Here is a 14,519-nt window from a genome sequence, read left to right as displayed (position 1 = left end):
TCTCTCAGAGGGCAGACTAGAGAGAAACAGCATTGCCGCCTTCCTGCTGATGGTGAAAAACCTGATTCTTCATCACCCTGTCAATCAGGAGTGCCTGCTGCAGTGCCACGGGCCGAGCATCATAGGAGCCATGCTCAGCAAAGTAAGCACCCTGTTCTTGGTTTTGCTCCAGCAAGTGGGAGTCGATTGCGAGAAGAACTGATTAGCATCTGAAAGTGAATATTTGACCCTTTTTTTATTGTAATGCTGTGGTATAATTGCTGTATAATGAATGGGTATTGTGTTGAAACCGCATTGGTTCTATGAGATTCACAGTATCACATGCTTGTGTGGGGAAATGACTGCAGAGTTCGCCAGATTGCAAGGGCTCTTTCACTGAGCACAAAAGCGTAGCTATCAAATCTGTGGCTTGAAATGTTTTTGTTGAAAGCTAGGGAAATTAATATAGATTAAATCTAAATTAAAATCAAAGACTTCCAAACCACTCTGTGGATCTCTTGCAAGACAAACTCGGCATATTTGCTTTTTGCTGCTGATATAAACAGTGAATATAACCTTGTTTATTAATATAAGGAACTAAGGACAATGCTGTGTATATATAGGGTTCAAAGTAATGAGTTGTTGAGCCCTTTAAAGGTGCAATAATTATTATTCATTTTATACTATTACGGAATTTTTGTTTTATTGATGATGTTCAGAAGTTTCAATTTTCACACAGTGGTAATAGATCTATAAGGGTGGCAGCCAATAAGGTGTTGTGTTGGTGCAGCACAGACACAGCTTCTGTCTGACAGGATATGTTGAAATACATGCTGTTAAGGTGGAGCATCCTGTAAGGAAGCTGTTTCCCAATAATCTCATGGGGTTGCCACGTTTGACAGTGGCAAAGACATGAACACTGACAGAACACAAACACTTGTACTATCCATGCACTCAGCTCCCATTTCAGCAGAATCAAGTGTTTCCAAAAATAGACAGTCCATAAACCCTTGTTCAAAAATAACCATCTTTAACACAAACACACATTACCACCTCTCCTCTTTGCTTCCTCTGCTGCAGGTTCCTGGCAGTATGATGGACATGAATGTTTTAAAGGCCTGCCAGCTGCTGCTGGACCAGGTTTTCAACGCGGGGAACAGCCCACTTCTACAGCAGCTCTACCAGCACCTGCTCTTTGATTTCCGCATCTGGACTAAAAGCCATTTTACCGTTTGTCTGGGTAAGGCACAAGCAGTCCTCATGTTGCGAGTAATGCACCTGTGAACCTTTTCATGTGTGCCGAAGCTGTTTGTGTCCCTTTTTATGAATGCATAAGTTAGCCTGAAAGGAGTAAAAGCAGAGAGAGCTGAGGTAGAACACATTAAGGTTTCTAGTTCAGGCTGTGATGAGGATTCAAAGTGAATCTGCGCCTGAAGCCTCGCTTTGGTTCCTTTTTTTTTTTAATGAATGCACTTCTTCAGTACAACCTCTTGTATAGGTTTGACATTTCTAAATGTCAAATTGGAGAAAAATGACAAAAGTCTTATTTTTCTTCCAAAGCCCACGTGCAGTACATGGTGTCTGTGCTTAACAGAGGCAAGCAGCGAATGAAGAGGAAGTACGGAGTCCAATATATTCTGGATACAATTCGCACATACTACAGGTGAACCTTTGACATACACTTAAATCAATTCAACATATGGTTTCAAGATACAATGAGATGTCCACCAAAATATATTTTTAAAAGTTAAAAGTACGTCTAAATATACTTTTTCATATTCAACCATATTTCCTTTCACATGAATGCAGACTCAGATCATTGATTTATTTATTTTTGCTCGTAGTGTGGAGAAAGATGGCAGCGCTCTGTCTGATGAAAAGCAGACGGTTCAAACGTCTCTCTTCGCCTTGCTGAAAGACTTTCTAAAGTCTCCTACTCAAGAGGAGCTTCACAGTGTCCTCGCCTACATTGTGTCTGTCGGAGAGGAGAAGCAGGTATGTTCTATTTCTGTGTTTCCTTCTGGAGTTTACTTTGTTATCTTCTGACCTTTTCAATTTGATATTTCACTTCCAATGAACTCTCCCTGATCATCCACCTGATTTATCCTTATGTTTTGGCATCTATGTACTTACAAACTCCTTATGTGACCACTTCAAATGTTACCCTCCTGAAATCCATATTTCTTGGTGTTTTATCCTCCTCTTTGACCCTTTCCTCATGAATGTCTCCTCTCCATCAGGTGGTGAGGGCCTTGGACGTGCTGTACGAGCTGTTGCGGAGCAGCCCCCCCCGGGAGCAGGTGCAGGCCGTGCTGCTGGAGTGGGGGGTGGAGCAGCTGTACTGCTTGCTGCTCACTCCAAGTTTCGGAGACGAGGCCAGAGAGAGGGTCTTCAGGGTGAGAAACACTGACCTAACCTCTTCTTAAAATACTTCAGTTTATCACTTGGCAGATGTGTTGCCTTTTACTGCAAACTCCCATGTGATATATTGTCAGAACTGAAGTAACAACCACTGTTGCACAATTTCCCCTTCCATGTTGCAGGTTTTATACAAAATCCTTAAAAGCGATCGAGTGTCTGAGCGAAACAAGCAGCGCATCAAGCTCAAGGATTTTGGATATCTTGGCCTGGTTTGTTTCATGGATACGATTCCCGTCACCATGACTACTGTGCGGTGTCTGTACGAGCAGGTCCTTGCTACAGGTAACGTCAAAGCAGCTCAGTGCTCTGGGGTCCAGTGAGAGAAATGGATGATAAAAGAGACGTCTTTAAATGCTAGGGCTACTGAACATTTGATTTCAAAGTATTTTTCAGTAACATTAAAAAAACTGTCACGAAAAAATATCCTAATTAAACAAAATAAAAACGAAAGAGTTTAATTCATAAACATAGTAGTTGTATTGAGAGTTGTTTTTCACTGGTCACAAAAGCTTTCATCGGGTCTGATTCTCAAGATTGTATTTGTTGAATTAATTTACACTTTATTTCCATAAGTTCATAATTAAATCCATTTATTATTTTCCTGAAAAGGACCATAAAATTTTTCTTGATTTTCCCATTATATAATAAACTAAATTAAATAGTTATTTTAGAGGATCTGGGTTGTGCAGGAAACGTTCAAGAAATAGGGAACAGCCATCCTGTAGGTTTTCCCTTTTAAACCATGGTACCATGATATCATTAAACGATGCAACGATGAAAGATCTCAAATATCTTGATAAGTATCACTCGGTAATAAGTGAGTTCATGAAGGATCCCAACACTTATAGTAGGAAGTAGGGCTGCTCGATTATGGCAAAAATCATAATCTCGATTATTTGGGTCAATAATTGATATCACGATTATTAAAAACGATTATCCATTTACTTTGAAAAAATCAATTTATTGGAGAAAAAATGTTTTAACAGTATGTTTTTAACAGTTGATTACCCTGAACTTTAAGTATAATTCAACTGAAAAACCAATACAAATTTTTTTTTATAATAATAATAAAAAAATAATCGTTTTATTTCGATTACGTTGTTTTCGTAATCGATGCAAGCCATAATCGTAATTGCGATTAAAATACGATTAATTGAGCAGCCCTTGTAGGAAGCTGATTTAAAAAAAAGTATTTTCTAGGTTTTAATTTAAGTTAATTAAATGTTCTGCTGCCCCACAGATGCAACCCCGAACTTCCGAGACCTCCTGGCTGTCGTCTGTCTCTCCCACCGAGCTGAGCTCACTGTCCGCTTAGACGTCTGCCGCAAGGTCAGTCTTCTCTCTTCCATTTATACACTTTTAAACTGTCATCGTCATCTTTTGAGTGCAAAAGTAACATCAAGCACAACCATGCTCTTCGTAAAATAAAAACAATCTCTTCCTCTGTTCCTCTCTGTTATCCCCCCAGCTCTTTCATCTGATCTACTCCAATGAGGATTATGTGAAGCAGCTTGCTAAGCAGCCGGGCTGGCAGGATGTTTTCACCAAGCTGTATGTGAAAGAGTCCTACGAGTCACACGCTGCCAGCATAGCAGGATCCAGCACCCACACCTCCTTCGAGTCCAACTACCGGCCTCTGCTGCACAGGGAGCAGTCTCTGGTCATCGAGGACGCTCACCCGGACATGTTCCTGAACTACCGCACCTCGCAGGACATCGGGGATGAGGAGGAGGAGGATGAAAGTGGTCAGCGAGACATCTCTGAGGGATTCTCAGATTTATCCCAGTCTCCTCCAAGTGAAGGTGGAGGTACGCTTAAAAACTTCACCGGGTCCCTTCATTTTGATTCAGTGGACCAGGTGAGCCGCTCGTCCTCCATCTCCAATGCCGTTGATATCACCTCCTCTCGCCCTGATGACGAAGGGAGAGACTACCAGCCGCTCTCCCCCTTTGGTACCCCCTTTGATTTGGATCTGGAGGGCATGGGAGATAACGGCGCACACACTCCTGCGGGCAGCCTGACAAACACACCGTCTCCTCTAGAGAACTGCAAACCTTTCCCACCTGCCAGACCCAGGAAGAGCTCCAGTCTGTCCAACGTGCTGGATGACACCAGCTATGGGACAGACCCTCCAACTGGAGACACCATCTCAAATACGTCCAACCCACAGGTAGCTCCCGTAGCTCAGATGTTATGGATATCATATTATTTGTCATTTTTATGAGCATTTATTGTCTTTGATCTCTTTCTAAGGATTTTGAGTGTTGTTTGCGTTACAGCAGACCCCCGAAGAGGAGCTGTGCAACCTGCTGACCAACATCGTGTTCTCGGTGCTGTGGAGCCGCAGCGGGCCTGAGGCGTCGGAGGATGTGGTTTGGAGAGAGAGAGGACAGGTGTTTTCTGTTCTCACCAAACTGGGTTCCTCCTGCCAACTGGTGCGCCCTCCTGATGACATCAAACGCAGGTCAGTGACGGTGAATTCAAATGTACTGCCACTCACAAACACATTGAAATGGCAGTCTCACAATGGAAAAATACAGTGAACCACACCTATGGCTGTGTCACCTTTAGTGTAATTATCCAGACATATTGTTTTATCACACACTGGGGTTATTAACTCATCCTGTTTTCCACTTTTGTTCCAGTCTGCTGGAGATGATGCTGGAGTCGTCTCTGTCAGACCTGAGGGAGGCTCAGGGCGTGACCCTGCCTTTCTGTCCCAGCCTGGTTCGCCTCCTCAGGCTGCTGCAGGACTTCCTGTTTGCTGAGGGCACAGACAACCACACCCTGTGGAGTGAAAAGGTATATCACACAGTACACACCCAACATAAAATATATAGACTAATGACATGTTCTGTTTGGACTAAGAGTAATTTCATGACTATCGAAAGGCTATTTTGGTAAAGGTTGGTTAACTGTGAATACACAGTTGACAATGATGAATATAAATAAATGTACAACTATGTAAGAACATTGTCAGTAAACCTGAAATATCTTGATACACTTGTATTTACTTCCACATCAATGATTTCAGATTTCAACCAGGCTGATCAAAAACACACAATTATGCAACTCCTTGTAGCCTTATATTTACTGTATTGACATCAGAGTGGTTTTGATCTTCTTACCTAATCAGCAAGAGAGCCTATCTTCAAAACAGTTGAACTATTCCTTTGATTTGTTTTGTTGTGTCTGGAGGTGAATGGTAAAACCTTCATCGCTTTGGGAATCCTTTGTACAGCATTAATTAGACAGAAGAGGTTGTGGGACTTCACTTTGCAGTACTGACATTAGGAGTATTCCATAAATACTCAACACAAGTGGAATTTAGATTACTGATGAACTACACATTTCAGTCCAGTCAGAGCAGCAGATTTCTGCCTGACTGATCTGGTGGCGTTCACTGTGTGCAAAACAATAAATGGTGTGTCTTCCAAGAAATGTTGTAATTTTCCATTAGTATTGTGATAAGAAGATATCATAATGTATACAGGTGAAATAAAATACGATTATTAAAGGTCCCATGACATTCTTTTCCGGTTATTATCTGCAGAGTCACAAACCCTCAAAGTACACCCTGTAGCGAGTAAAACTCTAACACAGAAAAGACCTGTCTATGCTGCCCCAGAACGCCTCGTTGGAGATTTTTCTTTTTCCATTTTTTTCTTCCTGATTATAGTGACGTAACGATACCCAGGTCCAAATGGACCAATCCGCGGAGCCCCTCACATACACACACTCACTCAGTCTTGTCTTTTCTCAGCCGCGGTACTCCGAGGAGCTTCGCCGGCACACACACACTCACTCAGCCTTATCTTTTCTCAGCCGCGGCTCCGCGGATCTCCGTGTGCTCAGGCTGAGTTCCGCGGTGTCTCGCTGTCTCGCTGTCTCGCAGACCCCACGCAGCAACCAGGAAACGACACCAGTAATCCAGCTCACACTGTCCGCTCCTCGAGCCTCATAGGGCGGAGCAGCGAGCCCCGCAACGTCCCGCCAACACGGCACCCAGACCCCACGCAGCATTCTCATCTGTTGTCATTACTGGTGTCATTTTCTGGTTGCTAACAAACGCCATTGTAACACATAAACACTGATGTTCCACTGTAACGGTGGTTGACTAATCAGAACAGTGTGGGCGAGCTGACCAATTAGAGCACAGTGGGCTCATAGGGAGGGGGGGGGGGCAGGAGATCCAACAAGCCGTTTAGGACAGAGAGTGAATATACAGAGATGCTGTATGAGAAACCAATGGGATTTTGGAACATTGAACAGTGTCAATCTGTTCTAGTAGACCTCAACAATGGAATTATGATCAGTAGAAATGGCCATGTCATGGGACCTTTAACACACACAATACATTTTGGAACTACATTGTCAGGACGTGATGATGTGAATTTTGTTGGTTACATTGACTAAGTAAAGAAAATATTAGAAATTATTTTAATATAGACTTGAGAGGCTTAAGTAATACGTTAAACACAAAGCATGGGCAGCTGGGTGTGGTTGTTGTCGGTTACTATGTTTGAATGTTCCTGAATTGTCTTGCCGTTGGTGGAGAGTCATGGATGGGTGTAGGTAGCATCTGAATCACCTTTTTTATTGTAGGTTATTTAATGTAGTGAATGACTTTAGGTTGTCCTACAGTAGATGCTGCAAGGTGTGGAAACAGGTATATCCTTTATCCCTTTGTTGAAGGTTATTGTTGTGTTGTTGCAGATATTTGAGGGGGTGGTGAACCTGCTGGACAAGTTGCAGGCCTGGCACAGCACCCCCGGCAGCCCCGGGAACACCGAACTGAAGGAAATGGCCCAGATCGGCCTGCGTATCATCACCGGATACATCCAGCAGCAGCACTCGCAGGTCAGCAGCACCCACAACGTGTCCTGTCCATCACCCAGACAGCATGCCAAACTTTAAAATGATTTCACAATATTTCACAACCCAAACACCTGTGCGCTTTGACTTGGCAGGAAATACATTTAAAGGGGTGTACATTGTTTATTTAACTGTAGTGCACTCAGATAAGACCATTTTAGAAATACCAGGCCTTCTATGGGTTTTTTTTCAAAGACATTGCCATCATTCCTCTTAGGGAGTGTTCTGTGAGAAAGGGCAGCTTCTCTTAGAGTTATGGCTGATAGAGGATTGTGGAATTGAGTAAGCATCATAAATGAACTGACCATAAGGCTTTCCATCACATGCTGCTGGTTCATCTTCAAAGTAGCTCGACCCCCAACTTTTACCATTGGTCACAGTATCAAGTTTGAAAATAAATTAACTTTATTGCACCTTGACATATGCACTGTAGTTCTCTTGGAACTAAAACAAGCCTGGACCTACTCAAGTTATGTTATTTCACAAATTAATCTCAAAGAAAAATAAACATGGCTTTGTTAATGACAATGGTGGAAGGTAATTAAGTACAAATACAAGTACTGTACAATTATTAGGTTTATTTCAGATTTATGATACTTCATATTTCTTCCTTTCAGAGGGATGTATTGTACTTTCTTCATCAGCTTGTAAAATGTGTAAAAGATTCAACCAAATATATTGATTGTTTTTCTTTAAGCCCATTTCGCTGATTATCCGTACATAATATAGAACCCTTAGTTTTACTGGAGTATTTTTTAAATGTGGTTTTGATACTTTTACCCAACTAGAGGATCTGCATACTCCTGAACCACTGCTTAAATCATTTTTTGAGTGCCATGGGAGCTCACCTGGTAAAGGGCGACGTGTATTAAGAGCTTACAGCACAAAGGAACATTTCTGCATATCATCCCCTTTCTTTCCCTCGTTACTATCTATCTTCGACTTCACTAAACACCAAAAAGGAAAAAAGTCTGTCTTAACAAAGATATTCCCCCATTAGATCTGGAAAACTAAGTCGTTACATATAAATGTTTATTCATCATATCTTTTAATGAGCTCTACAAAAGCATAGAAACTGATTTGCCTGTTACTCCTTTTCAGGTGTGTGTGATGGCCTATGTGAAGCTCCACAGCCTTCTCCAGACCGTCCTGTGTCTGAGCTGGGAGGAGGTGTGCTTCCTGTTGGGGCAGCTGGGCGCCCCCCTGTGGCCAGGAGGGGTAATGGACGGCCCCAACTGTGGACATGCAGAGACTTACTCCCAGCTTGTGCCCATCGTGCGCACGCTGCTTGACCAGCACGCCGACCCCGACACTCTCAGTGGACTCCTGCCAAATCTGCCCGTCACTAACGGCAGCACCACCTTCGCAGAGGACCTGAAGACTTACTGCCACACTCCTGAGTGGCAGGAGTTTTACCAGCAGCAGGTCAGGGTTTTTCTGTGATTTTAAAAATAGATTTATCTTTTGTTTAGAGAGTCTAGAGAGCCTCTTCTCCAGTCTTTGGTATGACTGAGCAGATATAATCAAACATCCTCTCAGAGATACTGCTGGCTCTGTTCTTTGTCCCATTAGTTTACATTCAGGATTTTGTAACTGTGCCCCCAGTTCTGACCGGTTACCTCCATGTGTGGGGTTGAGCAATCTAATCCAATTATTTAAAAACTGTTATCATAAGTTTAAAATGTAGAAAAACAACTCTAAACTCCCGATGGTTCTTTCTAGCTGACTTAATGTATTGTAAGCAGATATCAGTGTATGCTCAAACTTGAAGCTGATGCCAGACACACTCACTGCGATCTTAGGGAGGATTTATCATTGCTCTGTGTGACAGTGAATGTTCATAAATCTGTTTTGTTTAGATTACTTTTGTATACAGATCCTGCAATACATTATCCAGTGTGGCATAACTTTGGCTGCCATGACAATTTTGCAACTTGGACCAGGCTGATATTAACAGTTTAGCCTATGTATCTGTTTTGAGTAAATGTATAGGGTAGTTCTAAGTGTATGTATGTTTATAACTCCATGCTTGTGAAGCGACGGGACAGTAAGAGCAAAGATCAACAGATAAGGTTGAAGTCCAGTAGTAAAAATGATCTCCTAATTTAATAAATAGACACGGGAAAACTGTTAGTTGGGAAGTGTATTTCCAGTCTTGTTTCTAATTTTTACAATGAGAATCATCCCGTTGTATTACACTTATAAAGAAGTATGCTTTCTTACAAACTTTTATAAGTCACCTTTACAAATCAAACAATAACTAACTAACCATATTTTGAAAATGCTTGGATTGTGGCTTAAGGGGAACTTAGAAGTGTACGTGTATCATCTACGTTATGATTTGTAGGCATTCTCAAAGGCCCAAAGTGTCATTGGGCTTAACCTACCAGGGCCTTCCCTGGCCAACATGAGGCCCCACGCAAAGTTATATGATGAGGCCCTCTGTTTCGCGTGCGTCAACGGGGAAGGGGGGGTGGGGGGGGTGCTAGTGGAGCCTCGCAGCGGCGAAACCGTGCCGCGCCACACACATTTTCGGCTCAGTTGAGGCACCCTCCGCAAGATGAGGCCCCCTCCGCAAGGTGAGGCCCCACACAGTCTGCATGATCGGCCTGTAGGGAGGGACGGCCCTGTAACCTACAGTACCTATGTAATTCAAAGAGACAAGAACCTACCAGGAAGAGATTCAAAATGACCACAAAGAAACTGACAATAACAAAATAGACTACAACAAGACTAAAAACAACTGCAAATAGATGCTAAAAATCAGCAAAAAAGGGGGGAAAACCACAGGCAAAAGAATAACTATAATTAGGACACAACTACAGAGAGACAGAAAAAGACCACAAAGAGGCAGAAAGCCATGGAGGGATGTATGATGACACAAAAAGACATAAATCAACCAAAAATGGCTTAATGTTTAGATCTGTGTTTCTTGCTCCTATGTAGAATAAGTGAAGCATTATGCATAATGTGTGCTATTCTATCTGAATGTGTGTGTTAATGTCCCCCTTCTGAACCCCCCTCTCCAGGTTCAGCCCACCATGGAGCTGTATGAGCTGGACAGGTTTGGGAGGAGCCATGACATCATGTCCAATTTCTGGAATTCCTGCTTCGATGACCTGATGAATACAGCCCAAAGGCGGGACAAAGACAGATCAGACAGCAAGTCCAAGTTTCAGGTTATACAACTTTAAAGCTTCATGCAACAAACACTGACATTAACCAGCTAGCAGGGTTAAACCTTTCACATTACTGATCCTACATTTGTACCTGTCTGTTGGTAATCAGGAAGTGATCGTGGACCCCTGCCTGAAACGAGCAAAAAGTGAGAACAACAGGTACTTCAGTGTGCAGAAGCAGAGCTCCAGCCAGCAGGGGGTGGTGTGGCAGCACTGGAGAGCTCTGCGGAGGCTTCTGACCAGTGAGAGAGGAGCATGGGCCAACAAGTATGACATCCTCTGATTTTAACCTGTCCTTTTTCTTTTAATCCCTTTGACCAATAATTACATGCAACTATATGAGAGGGAAAGCTATTATCTGAAACAATACAGTCCGTTTTGTGTTTCTTGATCCCCAAAATGTCGTTAATTTTAATATTTCCTTTGCCTTTTTTTGCCAGAGTTCAACCAGCGGTGAAATTGAAATTGTCCAACGCAGAGACTTATTCAAAGATGCGTCTCAAGCTTGTGCCCAACTTCAACTATGATCCTCACAGTGAGGCCAGCGCCCTGAGGGACAACATGGGTATGTCACTGAGGTTAAACATATGCAAGCTGCTTTTTGTCATGTAGGCAAAATGCACTAAATACGTTTTTGTGGTCTCCAGGAGCGGACAGCCCTCGTAGCTCGGACCTGCTCCCCTTGAATGTTGCAAAGGAAGCAAAAGTCAGTGACATGGAGGACGATCAGTTAGGAGACGAGGACGTTGTCTTCTTGGATAACAAGTGAGTCTTTCATTCCCATATATTGTTGTGCCAGTGTCTGGGGCAATTCACAGAAGGATTGTTTTTAAATAGTTGAAATGTCATTAAATATGTTATGATTTAAAATGTTTCTTTGCTGTCAGGGTGGAGGGAGAAGACGAGAGCCAGAAAGAAAAACTGGTTCTGTCTGAAGACTGTGAGCTTATCACCATCGTGGCGGTTGTTCCGGGTCGTCTGGAAGTAACCACGCACCATCTGTACTTCTATGATGGCAGCAGTGAGAAAGAAGAGACAGAAGAAGGTAAGAAAATGTGTGATCACGGGCAACACGCCAAACTTTATTTACTGTACCCTTAATAATATCTGCTTCAATTAGGAATCGGGTTTGATTTTAAGAGACCTCTGTCTCAGCTGAGAGAAGTCCATCTGAGGCGCTACAACCTGCGACGATCTGCGCTGGAGCTCTTCTTCATCGACCAGTCTCACTACTTCATCAACTTCAGGAAGAAGGTGATGCTCAGTTTCAATGTAATTCCTTCTGCGCTGATATCATAATTAAATTAATGTTATTACATTATTTCTGCTTTTACAGGTACGAAACAAAGTGTACTCCAGGATTCTGGGTCTGCGGCCTCCCAACCTGTTTTACTTCGGCTCTCGCTCCCCCCAAGAGCTACTGAAGGCATCTGGGCTTACACAGGTAATTTGTAATTGAGTTCTCTTTATGGGGTGTTATTCTCATCTCATTTTTGCCTATTATGATGGACTTATGTTGGTGTTTTGAACAGAAATGGGTGTGCAGAGAAATCTCCAATTTTGAGTACCTGATGCAACTGAATACCATTTCTGGACGCACTTACAACGACCTGTCGCAGTATCCTGTGGTGAGTACACTGCATCTCCACTGTGCACTGCATATATTTACGTATATGTATATTTGATCCGAATCTTAGAATGGATTAGGCACTTACAGTGTGAGGAGGCATCATGTTGCATTTGGGTGTTTTTTTCCTTTCTCTTCAGTTCCCCTGGATCTTGTGTGACTACACCTCTCCCATTCTGGATCTGGATGACCCGTCAGTTTTCAGAGATTTGTCCAAGCCCATTGGTGTGGTCAACTCTCGGCATGCACAGAATGTCAGAGAAAAGTAAGTGGTTGTATAGTAATGGGATTTATGTTGGATTAAAAGGGTTAGCTAGTAGCTAACCGTGGATGCAACATACGGAGCTAAAAATGCAAAAATAATCAGTCTTCTATTCCTAAATCAATATGCATACTGTTTGTCACTAGGTATGAGAGCTTTGAGGACCCAACAGGCACCATCGACAAATTCCACTATGGCACACACTACTCTAATGCAGCAGGAGTCATGCACTACATGATCCGCATGGAGCCGTTCACAACTCTGCATATCCAGCTGCAGAGCGGCAGGTGTGGACGCTGGCTTGTACATTATACTTCAAGGGAAATCTGTTTTTTTTGCAGCTTCATGTTTGTAACTTCTGTTGTCGTTTAGGTTTGACTGTGCAGACCGACAGTTCCACTCGGTGCCAGCAGCCTGGCAGGCTCGCATGGAGAGTCCAGCTGACGTCAAAGAGCTTATCCCGGAGTTTTTCTACTTCCCAGAATTCCTGCAGAACCAGAATGGTGAGGAAGCAAATGAATCGGCTTTGTTTTGCTCTGAGATGTTGATGCGGATATTTGTTTAATGTCAGAACCTAATGCATCTTCATTGTTGTAGGCTTCGATCTGGGACAGTTGCAGATATCTCAGGATGCTGTGGCCGATGTTCTGCTGCCTCGCTGGGCCTCTTCCAGAGAAGACTTCATCAAGCAGCACAGGCAAGCCCTGGTGAGTCCACATAAACACTGTACAGAGTATTTAACCTAGCTGTCAATGGCACATTTGTTGATTAACACACTATATTAAGACAACTATTCAAGATGACAATATTCTGAATCCTAAACTGTAGGAATGTGAGCACGTGTCCAGTCACCTCCATGAGTGGATCGACCTCATCTTTGGTTTCAAGCAGAGGGGCGAAGAGGCAGTAAACGCCCTCAATGTCTTCTACTACTGCACTTATGAGGGTGAGACATACTCTTTTGTTATAGAGATCAATGGAACCTTCTAGGCTTTTTACAATAATTTATTTCGACTGATTTCCCATAGCACCCATCAGTCTTAATGCATGGAATTGTTTATCTGTGACTGTGAGCCTCACTTGTTTCTTGTTTGGCTCTCCTGCAGGCGCTGTAGATCTGGATGCAATTGCCAACGAGACGGAGCGCAAGGCCCTTGAAGGCATCATCAGCAACTTTGGACAGACTCCCTGTCAGCTCCTGAAGGTACAACTCCCCCATTCATTCACAGCCTTGATTATCAACAAATGGCTTTTATGTTCCCGTTTCAAAACAGTTTTATATGACATTACCATCTCCCCCCAGGAGCCTCATCCTCCTCGTATGTCAGCTGAGAACGCAACCAGGCGGCAGGTCCGCCTGGACACTATACCCCTGAATATCTTTGAGCAGCTCAACAAACTCCGACCATTTGTACAAGTGAGTTTTGTCTCTTAAACAGTATTCCTCTAAATAAACAAACTATATTGTTTTTACGTGTATTTAATCAAATCTGTGCCTGTGTGTGCCTCAGGTGGTAAGCGATGGCTTTCCTCTGGTCCAGGCAGTGGTACCAAAGAGCCAGAATCGCTCCTTTATCATCCAAGGCTCAGATATGCTGGTAAGGATCAGCCCCCCACATGTAAAACTGAACATATAAATACATTCATTTGAAACAGTTTCAGCATTTTGTATTATGGTTCTTTTTCTCTACAGGTGACTGTAAGTTCGAACGGGTTAATAGGGACACACAGCTGGCTGCCTTATGACAAAAACATCGCCAACTACTTCACCTTCACCAAGGACCCCACCATGACTAATCCCAAGTGAGTGCCCTCAGAAAACACACGCCCATGTGAAGCCTATGTTTTTGTGGTTTACGCAATCATCTGGCATCTGAAATGACTGTGTTACATATCTGTTTACCAAACTCTGAGGAATCACATTAGCTGACTCTAAAACAAGCTTCTCCGTACTTTGAAAGAAGTGTTTTTGATGGATGTCATTTTTTATTCGGAAATCCTCAACCGAGTTGTTGAAATTTCCTTTACCTCACAACATTAAAAGATGCATAAAACGTTCCTGACAGCTGGATTGAAGCATCACATCTGTCTGGTGCTTCAAATTCCTGTTTTAATTCATGGAAATGTCCTTTAATGGGTCTTATGCTTCACTGACTTTGAACATAGATCACATAAA

At 42.9% G+C, this 14,519-nt stretch overlaps 1 protein-coding gene across 4 annotated transcripts in view; it reads left to right on the top strand.

Annotated features, from left to right (window-relative positions):
• The window catches only part of nbeal2 (neurobeachin-like 2), a 37,112-nt gene that overhangs the window by 19,149 nt on the left and 3,444 nt on the right, over window positions 1-14,519 (top strand). For 3 of the 4 annotated variants that reach the window (XM_034127377.1, XM_034127374.1, XM_034127376.1), the window contains 29 exons: window positions 9-142; window positions 1,060-1,219; window positions 1,540-1,642; window positions 1,824-1,974; window positions 2,220-2,375; window positions 2,523-2,682; window positions 3,641-3,729; window positions 3,869-4,570; window positions 4,680-4,864; window positions 5,046-5,202; window positions 7,117-7,260; window positions 8,377-8,700; window positions 10,305-10,454; window positions 10,564-10,721; window positions 10,895-11,019; window positions 11,102-11,219; window positions 11,342-11,499; window positions 11,575-11,708; window positions 11,791-11,898; window positions 11,987-12,082; window positions 12,222-12,346; window positions 12,490-12,630; window positions 12,716-12,846; window positions 12,941-13,050; window positions 13,172-13,289; window positions 13,450-13,547; window positions 13,647-13,760; window positions 13,855-13,941; window positions 14,037-14,146. In XM_034127377.1, coding sequence (XP_033983268.1) covers window positions 9-142; window positions 1,060-1,219; window positions 1,540-1,642; window positions 1,824-1,974; window positions 2,220-2,375; window positions 2,523-2,682; window positions 3,641-3,729; window positions 3,869-4,570; window positions 4,680-4,864; window positions 5,046-5,202; window positions 7,117-7,260; window positions 8,377-8,700; window positions 10,305-10,454; window positions 10,564-10,721; window positions 10,895-11,019; window positions 11,102-11,219; window positions 11,342-11,499; window positions 11,575-11,708; window positions 11,791-11,898; window positions 11,987-12,082; window positions 12,222-12,346; window positions 12,490-12,630; window positions 12,716-12,846; window positions 12,941-13,050; window positions 13,172-13,289; window positions 13,450-13,547; window positions 13,647-13,760; window positions 13,855-13,941; window positions 14,037-14,146 — 4,546 coding nt within the window. The remainder of the gene's footprint in view (window positions 1-8; window positions 143-1,059; window positions 1,220-1,539; window positions 1,643-1,823; window positions 1,975-2,219; window positions 2,376-2,522; window positions 2,683-3,640; window positions 3,730-3,868; window positions 4,571-4,679; window positions 4,865-5,045; window positions 5,203-7,116; window positions 7,261-8,376; window positions 8,701-10,304; window positions 10,455-10,563; window positions 10,722-10,894; window positions 11,020-11,101; window positions 11,220-11,341; window positions 11,500-11,574; window positions 11,709-11,790; window positions 11,899-11,986; window positions 12,083-12,221; window positions 12,347-12,489; window positions 12,631-12,715; window positions 12,847-12,940; window positions 13,051-13,171; window positions 13,290-13,449; window positions 13,548-13,646; window positions 13,761-13,854; window positions 13,942-14,036; window positions 14,147-14,519) is intronic. The other variant, XM_034127375.1, reaches the window with a different exon arrangement.

The sequence above is a fragment of the Trematomus bernacchii genome, unplaced genomic scaffold (genome assembly GCF_902827165.1).
Source record: "Trematomus bernacchii unplaced genomic scaffold, fTreBer1.1, whole genome shotgun sequence".
Classification (NCBI taxonomy): domain Eukaryota; kingdom Metazoa; phylum Chordata; class Actinopteri; order Perciformes; family Nototheniidae; genus Trematomus; species Trematomus bernacchii.
The sequence above is the reverse complement of the archived record's forward strand: the minus strand, read 5'-3'. Positions and strand labels throughout refer to the sequence as shown.